General features: G+C 37.4%; 1 protein-coding gene across 1 annotated transcript; it reads right to left on the minus strand.

Annotated features, from left to right (window-relative positions):
* Positions 1-1156: 1156 nt before the first annotated feature.
* Positions 1157-13705, minus strand: LOC139119037 (solute carrier family 28 member 3-like). The gene is made up of 11 exons (XM_070682653.1): positions 13511-13705; positions 10758-10895; positions 8891-9174; positions 8259-8400; positions 7356-7547; positions 6789-6950; positions 6286-6548; positions 4824-4992; positions 4132-4308; positions 3537-3717; positions 1157-2849 (listed from the first exon to the last, which is right to left on the minus strand). The coding sequence occupies exons 1-11, from the start codon at positions 13571-13573 to the stop codon at positions 2782-2784; spliced, it is 1839 nt and encodes a 612-aa protein (XP_070538754.1). The 5' UTR covers positions 13574-13705; the 3' UTR covers positions 1157-2781.
* Positions 13706-13845: the final 140 nt, after the last annotated feature.

Raw genomic sequence — 13845 nt, forward strand, 5'->3', positions numbered from 1 at the left:
GTAGATTTTGTTTTAAAACACAGTCACTAATTGTCAGAACTCCATATATGGAAGAATTTTGCCCGATAGAAAATATCGAAACAAAGTGGCTATACTACTACTATCATAACAGGTCGACCGTGGGAAAACTAGCAGTGCCTTATGGACGAATGGCAAGTTTGGAATTGTAGTTTGGAATTTTAAAAATCACCAGTCAGACTGTAACTGCAGATAACTGATAATTTCAGAAGCTTGACAAAACTTTAGTGAGGCTGAAAGATAGTTCCTTTTACCCAATTTTTTTAGTATTTCCAAAAAGGTTTTTCGGAAATCATGGCTTGGCCAGCAACAACATAGCCGTAAATGCAGTATAGTGGTAGGCTTTGCCAGTAACTCGGTCATGCAAATGCTTGCTTTTTACCCGATTACGATTTTGCAAATTTTGACACTATGACTTTTGAGCTGGGTCAAAGGTCATAAGGTCAAAAATGGGGTCCTAAAGTAGCGAGATTTTACTTCTAAAATGGGCCCCGGATTTTTTACGTGCGGCCGCACACCCCTACCACTTCTCAGAGCAAGCTCTCCCCGCCCCCCGGGAAGAGAATATAGGCACGTTTTAAACTATAACGCTACCTTAAAAAATTGTGTGAAACCTCCCTGTTTGCCTTTCATGTTTTGAATAATCACGGTTCATATAACCCCTGCTCATTCCTCCGACCCCAAAGGTCGCACCGGATTCCAAAGGTCGCACGTAATGATCGGTGACCAAGCTCCATTTGATGCTTAAAACATTCCCTAATGGCCATGGAGTCATTACGCTGAATATACAAAAACTTAACTTAGACTACGTGGCCGGCAAGTAAGAAACAACAATGCATTTTGTGAGAGTTCTTTGAATCAAACATACGGTAACATAATTATTCTGCGTAGGAATTTGAAATTGAATTGCTTTTAGATATCCAAACAGCAAACTCATATCTCCAGCAATATACTATGAAATCGGGTAGGGTGAGGGTTCAAGATTCTTCCCAAAGAGAGCGCCTCCATTTTATTTTTCTTTTGATTTGAATTTAAGTTTCGGAACCCTGTTATATACCTTTGGTAAAGCTCATATTTAAGATTTACATTCGGCATGAAATGATGGTTTTGCAGGAGATGTTTAAGTATATTTCCATCAAAAGTAGAGATTTATTGATTGGGGTGGCGAATTTCCTTCAACTAGCAGCAGAAATACAAAAAAATATGCGAAAAGATAATACCACAAAAGGTCATCTAAACCATATCTGAACATTTATTCCAATGGCAGCTTGCCTCCCGTAATGTATAGGAATAACTTCATTCTTCAGCTAAACCCCCATCCCCACCCTCTTTCTTGGCAAATATGATACATTACCTGAACTTTACGCAAACTATACCAGATTTCCCCATACTCTGACTTGCTATCATAAACATAATGTAAATCACAACCCTCAATAAAGAAGCCTTGACAAAGCAAAGCCATCTTTACAAAGGTGCATTAAAATAAAAATCGTGCCTTACTTTCAACTCGGCAAAGCTAACCCGTTGCATTGTCCCTAGAGTATCGAGCAAAGCTCTATTATGCAGACATCGGCGTTTTATCACAAGTTCGACATCAAAACGTTGAGGGCGAAATTTTCCTTTGTTTCCGACCCTTACACAAGTGCAACCTTCATTTTGTCTATGAAAGTCGGATTTTCGCGGTTCTGATTTTATTTGAATAAATTTTATTATGCAAATTTCATTATAAATCTCTGTCATCCGCAGAATGGCATTTAACATTCAAATTAGTTGCAGGCGATTGGAATATGCTAAGATAATCGGTACAGTAATCCACTGTAAACCGAATGTGGCTGATACTTTTGATGTTTAGCTTCACACTATTTTTGTTTTAATGTCCATGATAGGTTTTTGTTCTGCTCCTCAAAGCATGCTGGGATAGTTATTAGCTTGTGAACTAGGACTCCGTTTTAATTCTTGATAAGTTAATTCTGGTCCAGACTAGAATTCAAATATAAATAGTAGCAGTGCATTCTACCTGACGACGCGATGTTGGCAAGATGAAAAGTACAGGTTCTCGTATACTTTGAGGAGTAGAACAAAAATATGCAATTGAGACACAAAACGAAAACAATGGAAACATTATCCAAAGTTAAAACTACTCAAAAACAATCCAGCTATTTAAGAAATTTTACATTCATAATTCTACAATGAATATCGGAAAATGTTTCTTTATCTTTATGTAAAGATCGACTTATGAATAGAGAGGGGAAATAAGAAATAATTTGTAAAGATGTGTAATGATTAATGAAAGCGGATAAGTTTTACACGCCTGATGAAAGCACATGTACTAGATTTTAAGTCACAGAAAACAATAGTCTGCAGATTTTGTACACCATACACCACTTAGTCCCTGATGTGTCAATTTTTAAGATGCTGAGGTAGCACAGAAATATTCCTAAATATAACCCAAACAATCCTATCCTACATGTTACAAATATAATCTTGCCCATGTGCTAAATGATAGTACATCCAAATGTAACAGGCTAAAATATGTCAGCCGCCCTTTTGCTGTGAAAAAGAATGTTATTTGAAGATGGTAGACAATTTAACTCTTTCAGTGATTTTATTTACTTTGTTGTATTGCTGAGCAGGGGATTAATGGGTTTATTTACGCCAAACGCAACATTTTATCTATGGTACTGGTAACTAGAAGGAAAAACGTTTACATCTATCATGACAGTAACTACTTTCGAGTTGCTACAGCATACCGCCATGCTGCATTTAAATTGTACCGCTTAGTGTTCCGTTTACAGATTGTTCTGTGATATCCCAGTCGGTGTATAACATTCCTGAGAGAGAGAGAGAGAGAGAGAGAGAGAGAGAGAGAGAGAGAGAGAGAGAGAGAGAGAGAGAGAGAGAGAGAGAGACAGACAGACAGACAGACAGACAGACAGACAGACAGACAGAAAGGAAGACAAAAAGCGTTAGTGACATTAGGAAGTAACACACATAAAAGTAGGATACCAGAAATATTTCTACGACAGCTAATGACTGACATAAATAGAGCATACTTGTTTTAACATTTTAGTATTTTTGCAGTATTTTGAATATTGCTGGCCATTACCCGGAAACCCCAGACAGTACTATGTTTTCGGGAATAAGGCGCAATGTGGTAAGAACGATAAAATGGTACTCTATGAGTAAGTAGACAGTAAACAGTGTTTACGAGAACAGACTAGACAGTGTTAACGAGAATCACAAAATGTCAATTAGGAGTATTTTGTGAAAATTATATTCGATACATGCCAGTAAATTTTTTATCTCCAAGTTCGGGAAAACCCCAAACAGTACGTGTATGCGTCTTTCTAACACCCCTTATGAATCACAATGACTCCCAGTAGATGGTAAGTAGATTATGCGTTTAGGAAATAACAGTTATGCTATGCTCTAGTTGTGTACTGGAATGCAATTCTCGCAGCTAAACAGGACAAATCATGGTCTTACTATGTTGAATAATGGCATTGTACTGAACTTACCTGCTACACATCCAGTCATGAAACAGGTTACCGTCCCGGCGACGAGCGCTCGTGTAGCTATGGACGCCAAGTCACGAGCCCTACCCGGTGCAATGGACGATATCGCTCCTAACTGTATGCCGATGCTGGACAAATTGTCAAATCCACAGAGGATGTACGTTGCAATGACCTCGGATCGCACCTTTGCGGAAGACAAGAAGATGTACAACAGTGTTCAACCTCGCCATGCTATATTTATGTCTCCACCATCAACCTAGGGTAAGCATGCCTAAATAGCACAAATATTGCGATTCAAGTGGTCGAGGCGTGAACACAATAGTTCGCCCAAGTCCCTCGACCCAGGGGACTGTGGTTTGCCGTAATACAGTGTCAACGTAGTCGCACCCTACTTATTTGCGAATGAAATCAATGTCTGGCCAAAATAGTTCTGTTCGGGAATTTTGATTAGTGTAGCATATTGGTATGAATTTTTTGAGCTGATGTAAGTGGATTCAGTTCATAAAATTACCGTAGAGGAATGCCACTAGTCACATGAAGATTAGATGAGAGACAAAAAGACAGTTAATCATGACAAATGGAAAAACTCCATATTTACCGACATGTACGGTTCTACCCCATCCTCTCTGTTCGAGATCAGTTCAGACAATTTTTCGTACGCAACAAACTCATTGATAAAGATCTTTGTTCCAATGAGACCGGCAACATATCGGCAGTCGGCCCACTCAACGCCGATGATGAAAGCAACGGGCATGAAAATGTACGAACAAATTAACTGAAAAGAGAAAAATCAGAACAAATCAAATAGTTATATACCATACAGTACAATCCCAATTTTCATTTTAAATAGATATCATACACGTCAAAATGAACTACAACAATCAACATATATGCATTCAGGAATTCCGTTTAATTCTCGCTGAATTCTCAATTTAGTCTTTCCAGAACATAGCACCGTACATATGAAATACTTACAGGCACGCCCTTCTTACAAATGGACTTATATTTATTACATATGTACATCAGATGGTAATAGTAGGTGGGTTTATCTAAATGGACGTCAGCTTTTGCTCAAACTGGTTATTCAGAACACACCAAAGAATGAAATATTGTTGTCCGCATTCAAGTAACCCAGTTCAAATCAATAAACTAAGTGACAGACTATGAAGTAATTTTAAGGTATATCAAAACAGCTTTTGCGACATGGCATTTTTCTCAATTCTGTCTGGCGGCACGACTCTCCCTGTCCATATTAATGAAGAAATTTCAGCTCAAGAACTTCGTCCTCACCTCGAAACTAAGTTCCGGTACGCCAACCATCCCCCCTATCCAACCAAGGACAGCATTGAGTAAAGCGATGAGTGAAACAAATGCGATCAGATTAGCAGCGATATATCCGACCATCACCACCGCCGCACAGGCTCCTTTGGCCGCCGCCTCTATAAAATTCTTGTCTGTTCTGAAATTGTAAAGATCTACGTATGTATGTATACATCTAACTGTGAGTCTTTTCATAAGTCATATATAGATACACACGTATATACGTATCTATTATATATACATCCATCTGTATATATCTAAAATATTATGTTAAGTGTATGTTCGGCTATCTGCCTATCTATGTATCTGTCTATCTATGTATCTGTCTGTCTGTCTGTCTGTTTATCTATCTATCTATCTATCTATCTATCTATCTATCTATCTATCTATCTATCTATCTATCTATCTATCTATCTATCTATCCTATCACAATGTAGTGACTTACGTCAGATTAACACTATATATATTATATATATTATATATATATTGTGTATATATAGTGTATATATATTGTATATATGTTTATATTATATATATATATATATATATATATATATATATATGTATATATATATATATATACCTGTAGAGTGACAACTACAAGTTCCTAGATTCTCAGTATATACTATATATATATATATATATATATATATATATATATATATATATATATATATATATATATATATATATGACGACCTATATTCTACACATTGGGCAACGTTAACGTTCGACAATTAATATTTATTTATAATATGTTACTAAAGACGTACGGATTTATCAGCCTCAATCTTCACACTAGGTTTCAAAGCAGTCAAAACAAGATAAGGTGACCATTTCCCTCATTTAAGGTAGTAATACGGACTTTTCTCAGACTTTCCTCAAGGAATCTTTCAACCACTTTATTGCAAAATCATGAATAAAAAAATCAGGGGCAAGGTGCAAATTTTGGTATCAGAGGAACAAATTACCCCAGCTTTAGCGATGTTTGGAATTCAAAATGGCCGCCTTGCCTATGTTAACTGTATGGAGAAAAAATGAGATTTTCTTTTTTCGTAACGGTAAAGTTATTCTTATTCAAAGGGCATTAAAATGAGCCCCCACAAATGGTAGTTCAGAAAAGAATTGTAAATTTTGAGAATCAGAATAGCAGTACCCGAGGCGCATTCTACCACAAAGGTATACAGTCACCTGTAATCTAAATATGCCCAAATATGGTCAAATGGGCGTTCATGGGTAATCAAAATGCCCATGTGAGGGCGCTGATTTTAAAAAGCGGCCACCCGCTTAAAATCTGTGATTGGTTAGATTTTCTCTTTCCATGGTAACTGTTGCAAAATGGGAACAGATGACAGTATACGTCTAATAGCACAATGAAAAATCGCTTTATACTACTATAAAATGGATTTTGTATTCTATTAAATTTGCTTACGATTTCTCGAGTTTTACTTCTATATCTTTATGATGAATGGCCTTGTCTGACGCCGTCTCCGGATAAAAAAGCTTGGATATCCCCAGAGCAGCTGGAGCTGATATCACTGAGGCTGAGATCAGGTGAGACGCGCTCACACCAAAGGCAATGTATGCTGCCAATAAGGAACCAGCGATTGTCGCAAACCCTCCAACCATCACCGCGTGAAGCTCCGACAGTGTCATGTACTCGACAAAAGGTTTGATCAGAAGGGGCGCTTCTTGCTGATATTAAAGAAAACACCACCAGATACAGTCTCAGACCGGCTATAAATCATATCAGTTTCTATGAATTGCCACTGAATCCGTGTGCAATAGTATCATACACTGTCGAAGGTAATGCAAGAACTGTACTACCAAAATTTCGAGTATGGTAAAATGGGATTGCTCATAGAAGCGGAACGCTAACCCAGCGATTGGCTTTTGTCCTTGAAGGTGACGAAAACTTAGTTTCTGAGAACGTACCTGACCCACCAATATGTTACCCGCTGCATTGACAGATTCCGGCGCCGAAGTTGCCATGGTCACTTCGAATAACCATGCCACCTTAAGAATCACCCATTGCATGATTCCCAAGTAGTACACGATGGACATGAAACTCGCAAAATAAATTGTAACTGGTAAAATCTTGGCACACAGAAACGAAGCAACGGTAAATATGTTTGCCAGCAATCAAGATGAAGCAACAGGAAGGTAGAAAATACAAGGTTGTTCGAGGTAGGGTTAGCGATAGGGTTTAAGTCAAACATTGTCATTTGAATGAGAGAGAGAGAGAGAGAGAGAGAGAGAGAGAGAGAGAGAGAGAGAGATTATTGTTGTCATGGTGGAAAAAGATATGGAAACACGACTTACTTTCTTCGTCACTTCTTTTAGCCGAGGTGAAACTTATTTGGCCAATTAAGTAATAGCCAATATGTAAGAAATCATACGGTGCCATAATGATAACAAAATTTGTTTAAGGAATAGCATTGACATTCATGCTGTTTGTCTCATACATGCTGTTTTAGGCATATGTTTTGCAGTCAAACTTACCGCAAAAGCGAAGTAATGATCTCGGAAGTTTTCGCCAAAGACAAATTCGGCTCCGTGATCCGCAAAGGAGAGAAAAACCTGCATAAAGTCTCCAATCCATTCGAATAATTTGTATCCGAAATAAGTACGAAGAACAAACAAAGCAAAGACGAATTGGAGGCCAACTCCCCATAGAACCGATCTCCATTTGACCTGAAAGGCAACAAAAACCCACATGGCGGCAAGTGACGTACCAAGTGTACACAATTATGCAAAATCAATTAAATGTTTTCTCAGTGATAATTGTGCAACCGGTCATCAGGACGATATCGATCCAAGAGAATAAATAACATAACGGTTACATGTTTCGGTAAGTATGCACCTCGAAAGGGGAAAACTTTAAGTTTGCTAATAAACTTTCCTCAAGGAATCATTCAGTCATTCTCTTTCAATAGCAGGAATGAAAAATCATGGGTCACCATGGACATTTTGGAAGCAGAGAAAAAATACCTTACATTTAGCGATAGTTGAAATTCAAAATAGCCGCTATTCGTATGTTTACTCTATGGAAAAAAGTTAAATTTCCGACTTTCACAAAATTACGACGGGGAAAACAAATTATTTAGCCCATGATCTTCAAACTGTGCCCACACAAGAGGTGGATCAAAAGAGTACAGTAATGACTTGAGATTCCAAGTATATGTCCCCGAGGCGCATTCAATCTTAATAACGATGATAATGACATTGGGCTGACAAAATGTTTATAAAGATAATTTTTGTTGATAACTTTACAAAGTCTCAACTAAAACGTGCATCTTTAAACAATCCAATGACATGCTACGAGAAATATCTCAAGTTCATTGCCATAGAGTGGTGTGAATAGTAGCGAACGTGCGATAATAATAAAAACATGTATGTACTCACAGCATCTGGGTACTTAGAACAGGCAAACCCAAAGATGATGAAAATGCACGCACCAACTGAGGACATTAGCTGTGGAGGGTATTCCCTGGCTTCATATATCAGAAATACAATCAATCCGACAAGTAAACATATGTATAATGGCCTATCATACAAAATAAAGGTGTATGTATATATAAAGGTGTATATATATATATATATATATATATATATATATATATATATATATATATATATATATTATATATATTATATATATGTATGTATATATATATGTATATGTATGATGTATATATATGTATGATGTATATATATACACACACACTATATATATATATATATATATATTATAATATATATATATATATATATATATATACACTACAGGTCTCTACCGATAAGAAGTCGTTTGAAATAGTTTTTTTCTATCACAATAATTAGTTCCGTTTTCAAATCTTTTTATATTCAAAAATTCATATTCAATCCTATCGAAAAGCAAGTAATAACTAAAACGTGTCTAAGAAATGCAATCTTTGCCAAACAGAGAAGCTACGAATAATCGATGCAGATAAGTCAAACCTGTTAACCAACATATATATTATGTTGTATTTTATACATGTGTGATAAGCGCTTACCATTTTATTATATACCAATATTTGTTCAATAATCCACAACATGGAGACAGACACTTTCCATAAATAGCTGCACCACATCTATCTCTAACAAGAGCGTATATCATATACAATAACGCCAGACTTGTAAAGATGAACAAGGCGAGTGCGTTGTAAAAATTATACCAGCATGCGTAAATGAAGTAGGCACAGTAACACGCAACCAGAGTTGCATACACTGATAACAATATGGTTTCCGAATGCACGCCGCACCAGTTGTAAAATGTTTTCAACCCGCCGGCAAGTTTCTGTAAAAAATGCGGAAGAATAGTCAGCAGGACTTGTCAAATTGAAAAATGGCGCACTTAACATCATTTACATTCCTTACATTTGACTCCTCTTCTCAAGAAACACTAGTACTGATTTATGTCACTGGCAGCTAGATTACGACAGGCCGTTGGCGGCGTCCATAGAAAAGGCGGTGGTTTGAGTACTAGATTTACGTAATCTGATATTCGTACGACGACTAACGTGAAGCAGGGCGAAAAGCGACAATTTTGATATCGGTAAGGCAGTATGCGCCTTCAATTTGGAATACCTAAACTATTGCTCAAATATTGATGCAGAATTTGGTACAAGAGAAACCAATTACCCATGCAATAATCAGCAACGTGAAATTCTAGACCGCTAGCCCCGTGTTATCTCTATGTGGAAAACTAAAACTTTCGATTTCACAAAAATAAGCCGGTCGAAGCTTTAGTTACTCCATATAAGCTTTAAAGTGAACCTCAGAAGTGATAGACCAAAACTATATTGTAGAACTTTGAAAGTCCGAATATCTGTCCCGTAGGCGCATTCTGCCTTGATGGGAAAATGCAATGAAAAACCTTGTGTAGGCATCGTCTGTCGCGGAGTGTTTTTTACACTAGCAACATCATGATTAAATGATGAATACTTGTACTTTGTAATTTCAACTGTGAAATTCGTCAGAGGAAAGCATATTTTAAATGTACATTTTGGTACAGGCTCACTCGACAATTTTGTTCTAACGTCACCTGCTAACGTTTTTGTCTTTTATACCTGTTTCTGACGTAGACCAAAACTAAATTTCTTACACAATTTGTCGTCTGCAGGACTTACTCGGATAAAAACCTATGAAACAATGTATCAATATTATCAAACAATGTATTAATACAGTGGGTTTAAATTCGGTGCTACAACTCTGTGCATTAGACGTCTTAGCTTCAGCAAACATCTTCTAACTTTCAGTTGTAATTGTTACTAAAAAGCTACATTTTAGATCAAGTGCAAGCAACTGTTCACCTATCTGATCAATGGCTTTGATAGAATACAGAGTTACCCAATGCTAGTTTACTGTAACTAATCATGTTGGTGAATTTGAAATGTGTTGTGATACCCAAGCTTATTGTTTATATTGTAAATAAAATGTGCCTGTCTCACATACAGAGTCTTGGCGCCGAAGTGAAACCCGCTGCTTTATGGCTAACAATTTTGTTCATTTTAATTGAGTACATAAACTTTAGCGCCGGAATTAATCTTACCGTCAGCCTCTTTTCTGCGTAATAGTTACCGCAAAAATTAATAAAACATGTAAAATGTGTTAACTCCATGAGGGAGGAGGAGGTGGTATGTGACATAGAGTTAGCTTAAATATTTTAAACAACAAATTCGACCAATCAAAAGCAGAATAATTATTTGATATTAACTTCAAAATTGAACTTAACAATTCTGCAACTTTCCCGCCAAAACGCTTTTCCTTTTTTTACGAAAAATTATGGCGCATGACGTCACACAAGTTGCACTCTGAAAGCATAACGATAAGCTAAGGTTCGGTATAAATTACAGAAATCGCTAATTTTTCGAAACCAACCTTGCAGATTCCGGCTCCTTTATATTCAGACGAATCCTCAACCAGTGTTACCTGGGCAAATTCATGTTTATCGTAGTCGAGTTCTGATTTCCAATCATCGTTGATAGCTTTCATTTCTAATACCGCGGATCCATGGTCCTAAAATGAAAGTCGTGGAATGACTGTTTAATCCATCTGGTTTTTCAATTAATCCAATGACAAAGCTTATCCTGAATCATCTTATGCGCTTAAAAGCCGATAGCTGTAAATTTTTATGATCTTGGAACTATTATCTGAATTATTTTTTCTATTTCAATTTCTTGTTTTACCCCTAAAAGGTACGACTAGTTATTTAGCTTGCCGATAGAGCGTAAATACGTGTATTTTAGCGAAGGAGAGCTTTTTTTTCTCCACGAACCTACCCATAAAAATTTTCTTTACTGTAACAAGTGTAGCTTTTGTCTTAAAGAGGCCAGTTGTTTACGACGATGCTATAGGTGTAGAACGCACTGGCATAGTTTACATTTTAATTCTATTCTGGACCGGCACTCATCGTTCAACAGTAACTATGCAGTCTACACATGTAAAGGCTGAGTTGATAAGCTGAATCCCAGTATCTCAAGACATTTTGAGAGTAGAACAAAAATGTACTTGATATGAACAAATAAAAAGTGGGAAAACAAATTATCACACGCTAAAGTAACTGGCCCTTTATCTAAGTTACTTAGTCACGTTAAATTTCCTGTTCAATGGTATTGCAACACGCATTATTGTTACTTTGCAGAATAATGAAGACTTTATTTGGTTAAAGTACGAATTAAGTTCATGATATTTCATAATTGTTTACACCCATACTGTGCCCCTCGCTGCTATAAAGGTCACTTCATTTGTTTCATACTCCATTTATCTATTTCCACTTTGAACCTTCTCAATGACTAGCGAAGGCATTTAAGTCGGTCTTCATAGTTGGCAAAAGGCTTACAAGTACTCCCTGTAATGTGATCTATAGCAACATATACTCGACTAAGATTTTATAGATTCTGGATACGCTAAAATTTTGCGCTTCTCTGTCTGCACGACGTTTCTATCATCAATTTTTATCTTAAAGATAACGAACGCATGCGCCAAATGTCGCCGACCCTTCGCTAATATCAGGGCTCAAATATTTTGCCAAGGAGATTACCTGAGCAAATATTTGCCACATGGCAGAACGGTCTCCCATTTTACGGGTCGGGTGCGAACATACATAGTTACCGTAGCAAAACGAATAAATAGCCAACGAAAAACCCGTGTATACGTTTGTCTACCTGCACGGTTGCCGAAACCTATGTGGGGAAGAACTAATAATAAAACTGCCGTATACGACTGTCTGTGACTATCACTAACATTCAACCATAGGGATTCACGCTGTCAAATATTGCGTGTTGGACCAAACACGCATGCACAGAACCAAAGTTTTGTGAATAATTCTGAGATAAAGAGGTTCGGCAACAGGTCTTTATACGTGGCGTGAATGCGACACACCTCGAGTTTCTCATTTCAAGTGACGTCATACAGGAACGACGTTACATGGAGACAGCTCTTTATGTGTAACCCTTAAGCGTACGCATTTTTTATCATTTTAGGCGATGAACATCATTGAATAGTCCAATAATTTATTTAAATTTAATTAAAAAGTCAAATAACAGTACATACATTCGTAGTGAGGTATTTATATGTCAAAGTGACAATACAGACACATTAATTTATTCTCCGCCATTTTCATTTGAAATTGGGTCATCACACGCTCGACTCATATCAGCCGCTGCAGATCTGATTACCCGTGACACATTGCACTGACGGTTGCATAATTTGAAGGGGGCGGCACTCACTCCTGATTTTGGCACAGTTGTGGCCTCGGCAGTCCAATCTACAAAACTTGGTCTCCTCATATTTGCTTCAAAATTCTACATTTTTGGCCGAACTCTGCATTTTTCAGGAAAACGATAGGGCAAAAGTGTTCCATTCCAAAAGTTGAACTGGAAACAAATCAGCATCATAAATCTTACGTTTTATCAAATTTTCTCAGTCGAATGTCCGCATGAGGCCATAGGGGCGCGAGGGTTCGAAACCAAGGTACATATGTGTAGACCCTTTCCATGACGGTGCAATACCGATGACATTTACATAATTAAAAGCGTGGATCCTCTGCGTTCACGCTCCCGTAAAACTTTAAGCAAAATCTGTCTAAAACTCAGTTTCTGTGACCATATGTCAGTCTATGAGTATTCTGCGAAATGCCTCCAGTATCAGGGTTTTGACGCCCCGCACCTGTCACTGTCCGAGTGCTTTTCTCATAGGGTACAGGTGGTCGTTTCGGTCAAAACTCTGCTTTAATTTGAATTTTCTTGACACGTTCATAAAGGGTGTTCGACACACACCTTGTACCGGATTACAGTCAAAAATGGACATAAAAAATGGTAACATACTTCGGGGATGCTACCAGAAAACGTATGTTCATGGTTGTGGGATGCACTAACTTTTGTCTCAAATGTTCTCAGACTGCACTGACACCATGCGATGGGATTATAAAGTGTATCATCCATTGTATGTAAATTATTCAACATGAATTCGTTGTTGATATTAAGAGTTATGCCATAAAAGCCGCCAAAAGCCCGGCTTTTAGCCAAAAATCGTACCAAAGGACGTTTCGAATACACAGACATAATTTCAATGATTTGATGTCGTCCCATCAGGGACAAATACGAAAAAGAACTCCCGCCTGCGAATCTTACCTCGCCGGTAATTGAACTTGACCGGCCAGTGAACTGAAGGTCTGCGTCATTCCCAGAAGCCATTGGTGTTGTGTTTGTGAACGCCAGGCCCTGATGATTACAGTTCAAACATCACCGCTAACTGTACAGTATATATCCTCGAAGATTCCCGTTCGCACGTTATACGCCGTTTCGTGTTAGTTAAATGTTGTTAATCAATAAATAGACCTATTTGATTACATCTGACATGCTTTTTGAAAAGCGGGGCAAGCCAAAAGCCAATAAATAACAGAAAAACTAAAACCCATCCTATTTACCCTGCAAACATTATAAACACCCAGATATATATATATATT

This window comes from Ptychodera flava, chromosome 2 (assembly GCF_041260155.1).
Source record: "Ptychodera flava strain L36383 chromosome 2, AS_Pfla_20210202, whole genome shotgun sequence".
Taxonomy (NCBI): domain Eukaryota; kingdom Metazoa; phylum Hemichordata; class Enteropneusta; family Ptychoderidae; genus Ptychodera; species Ptychodera flava.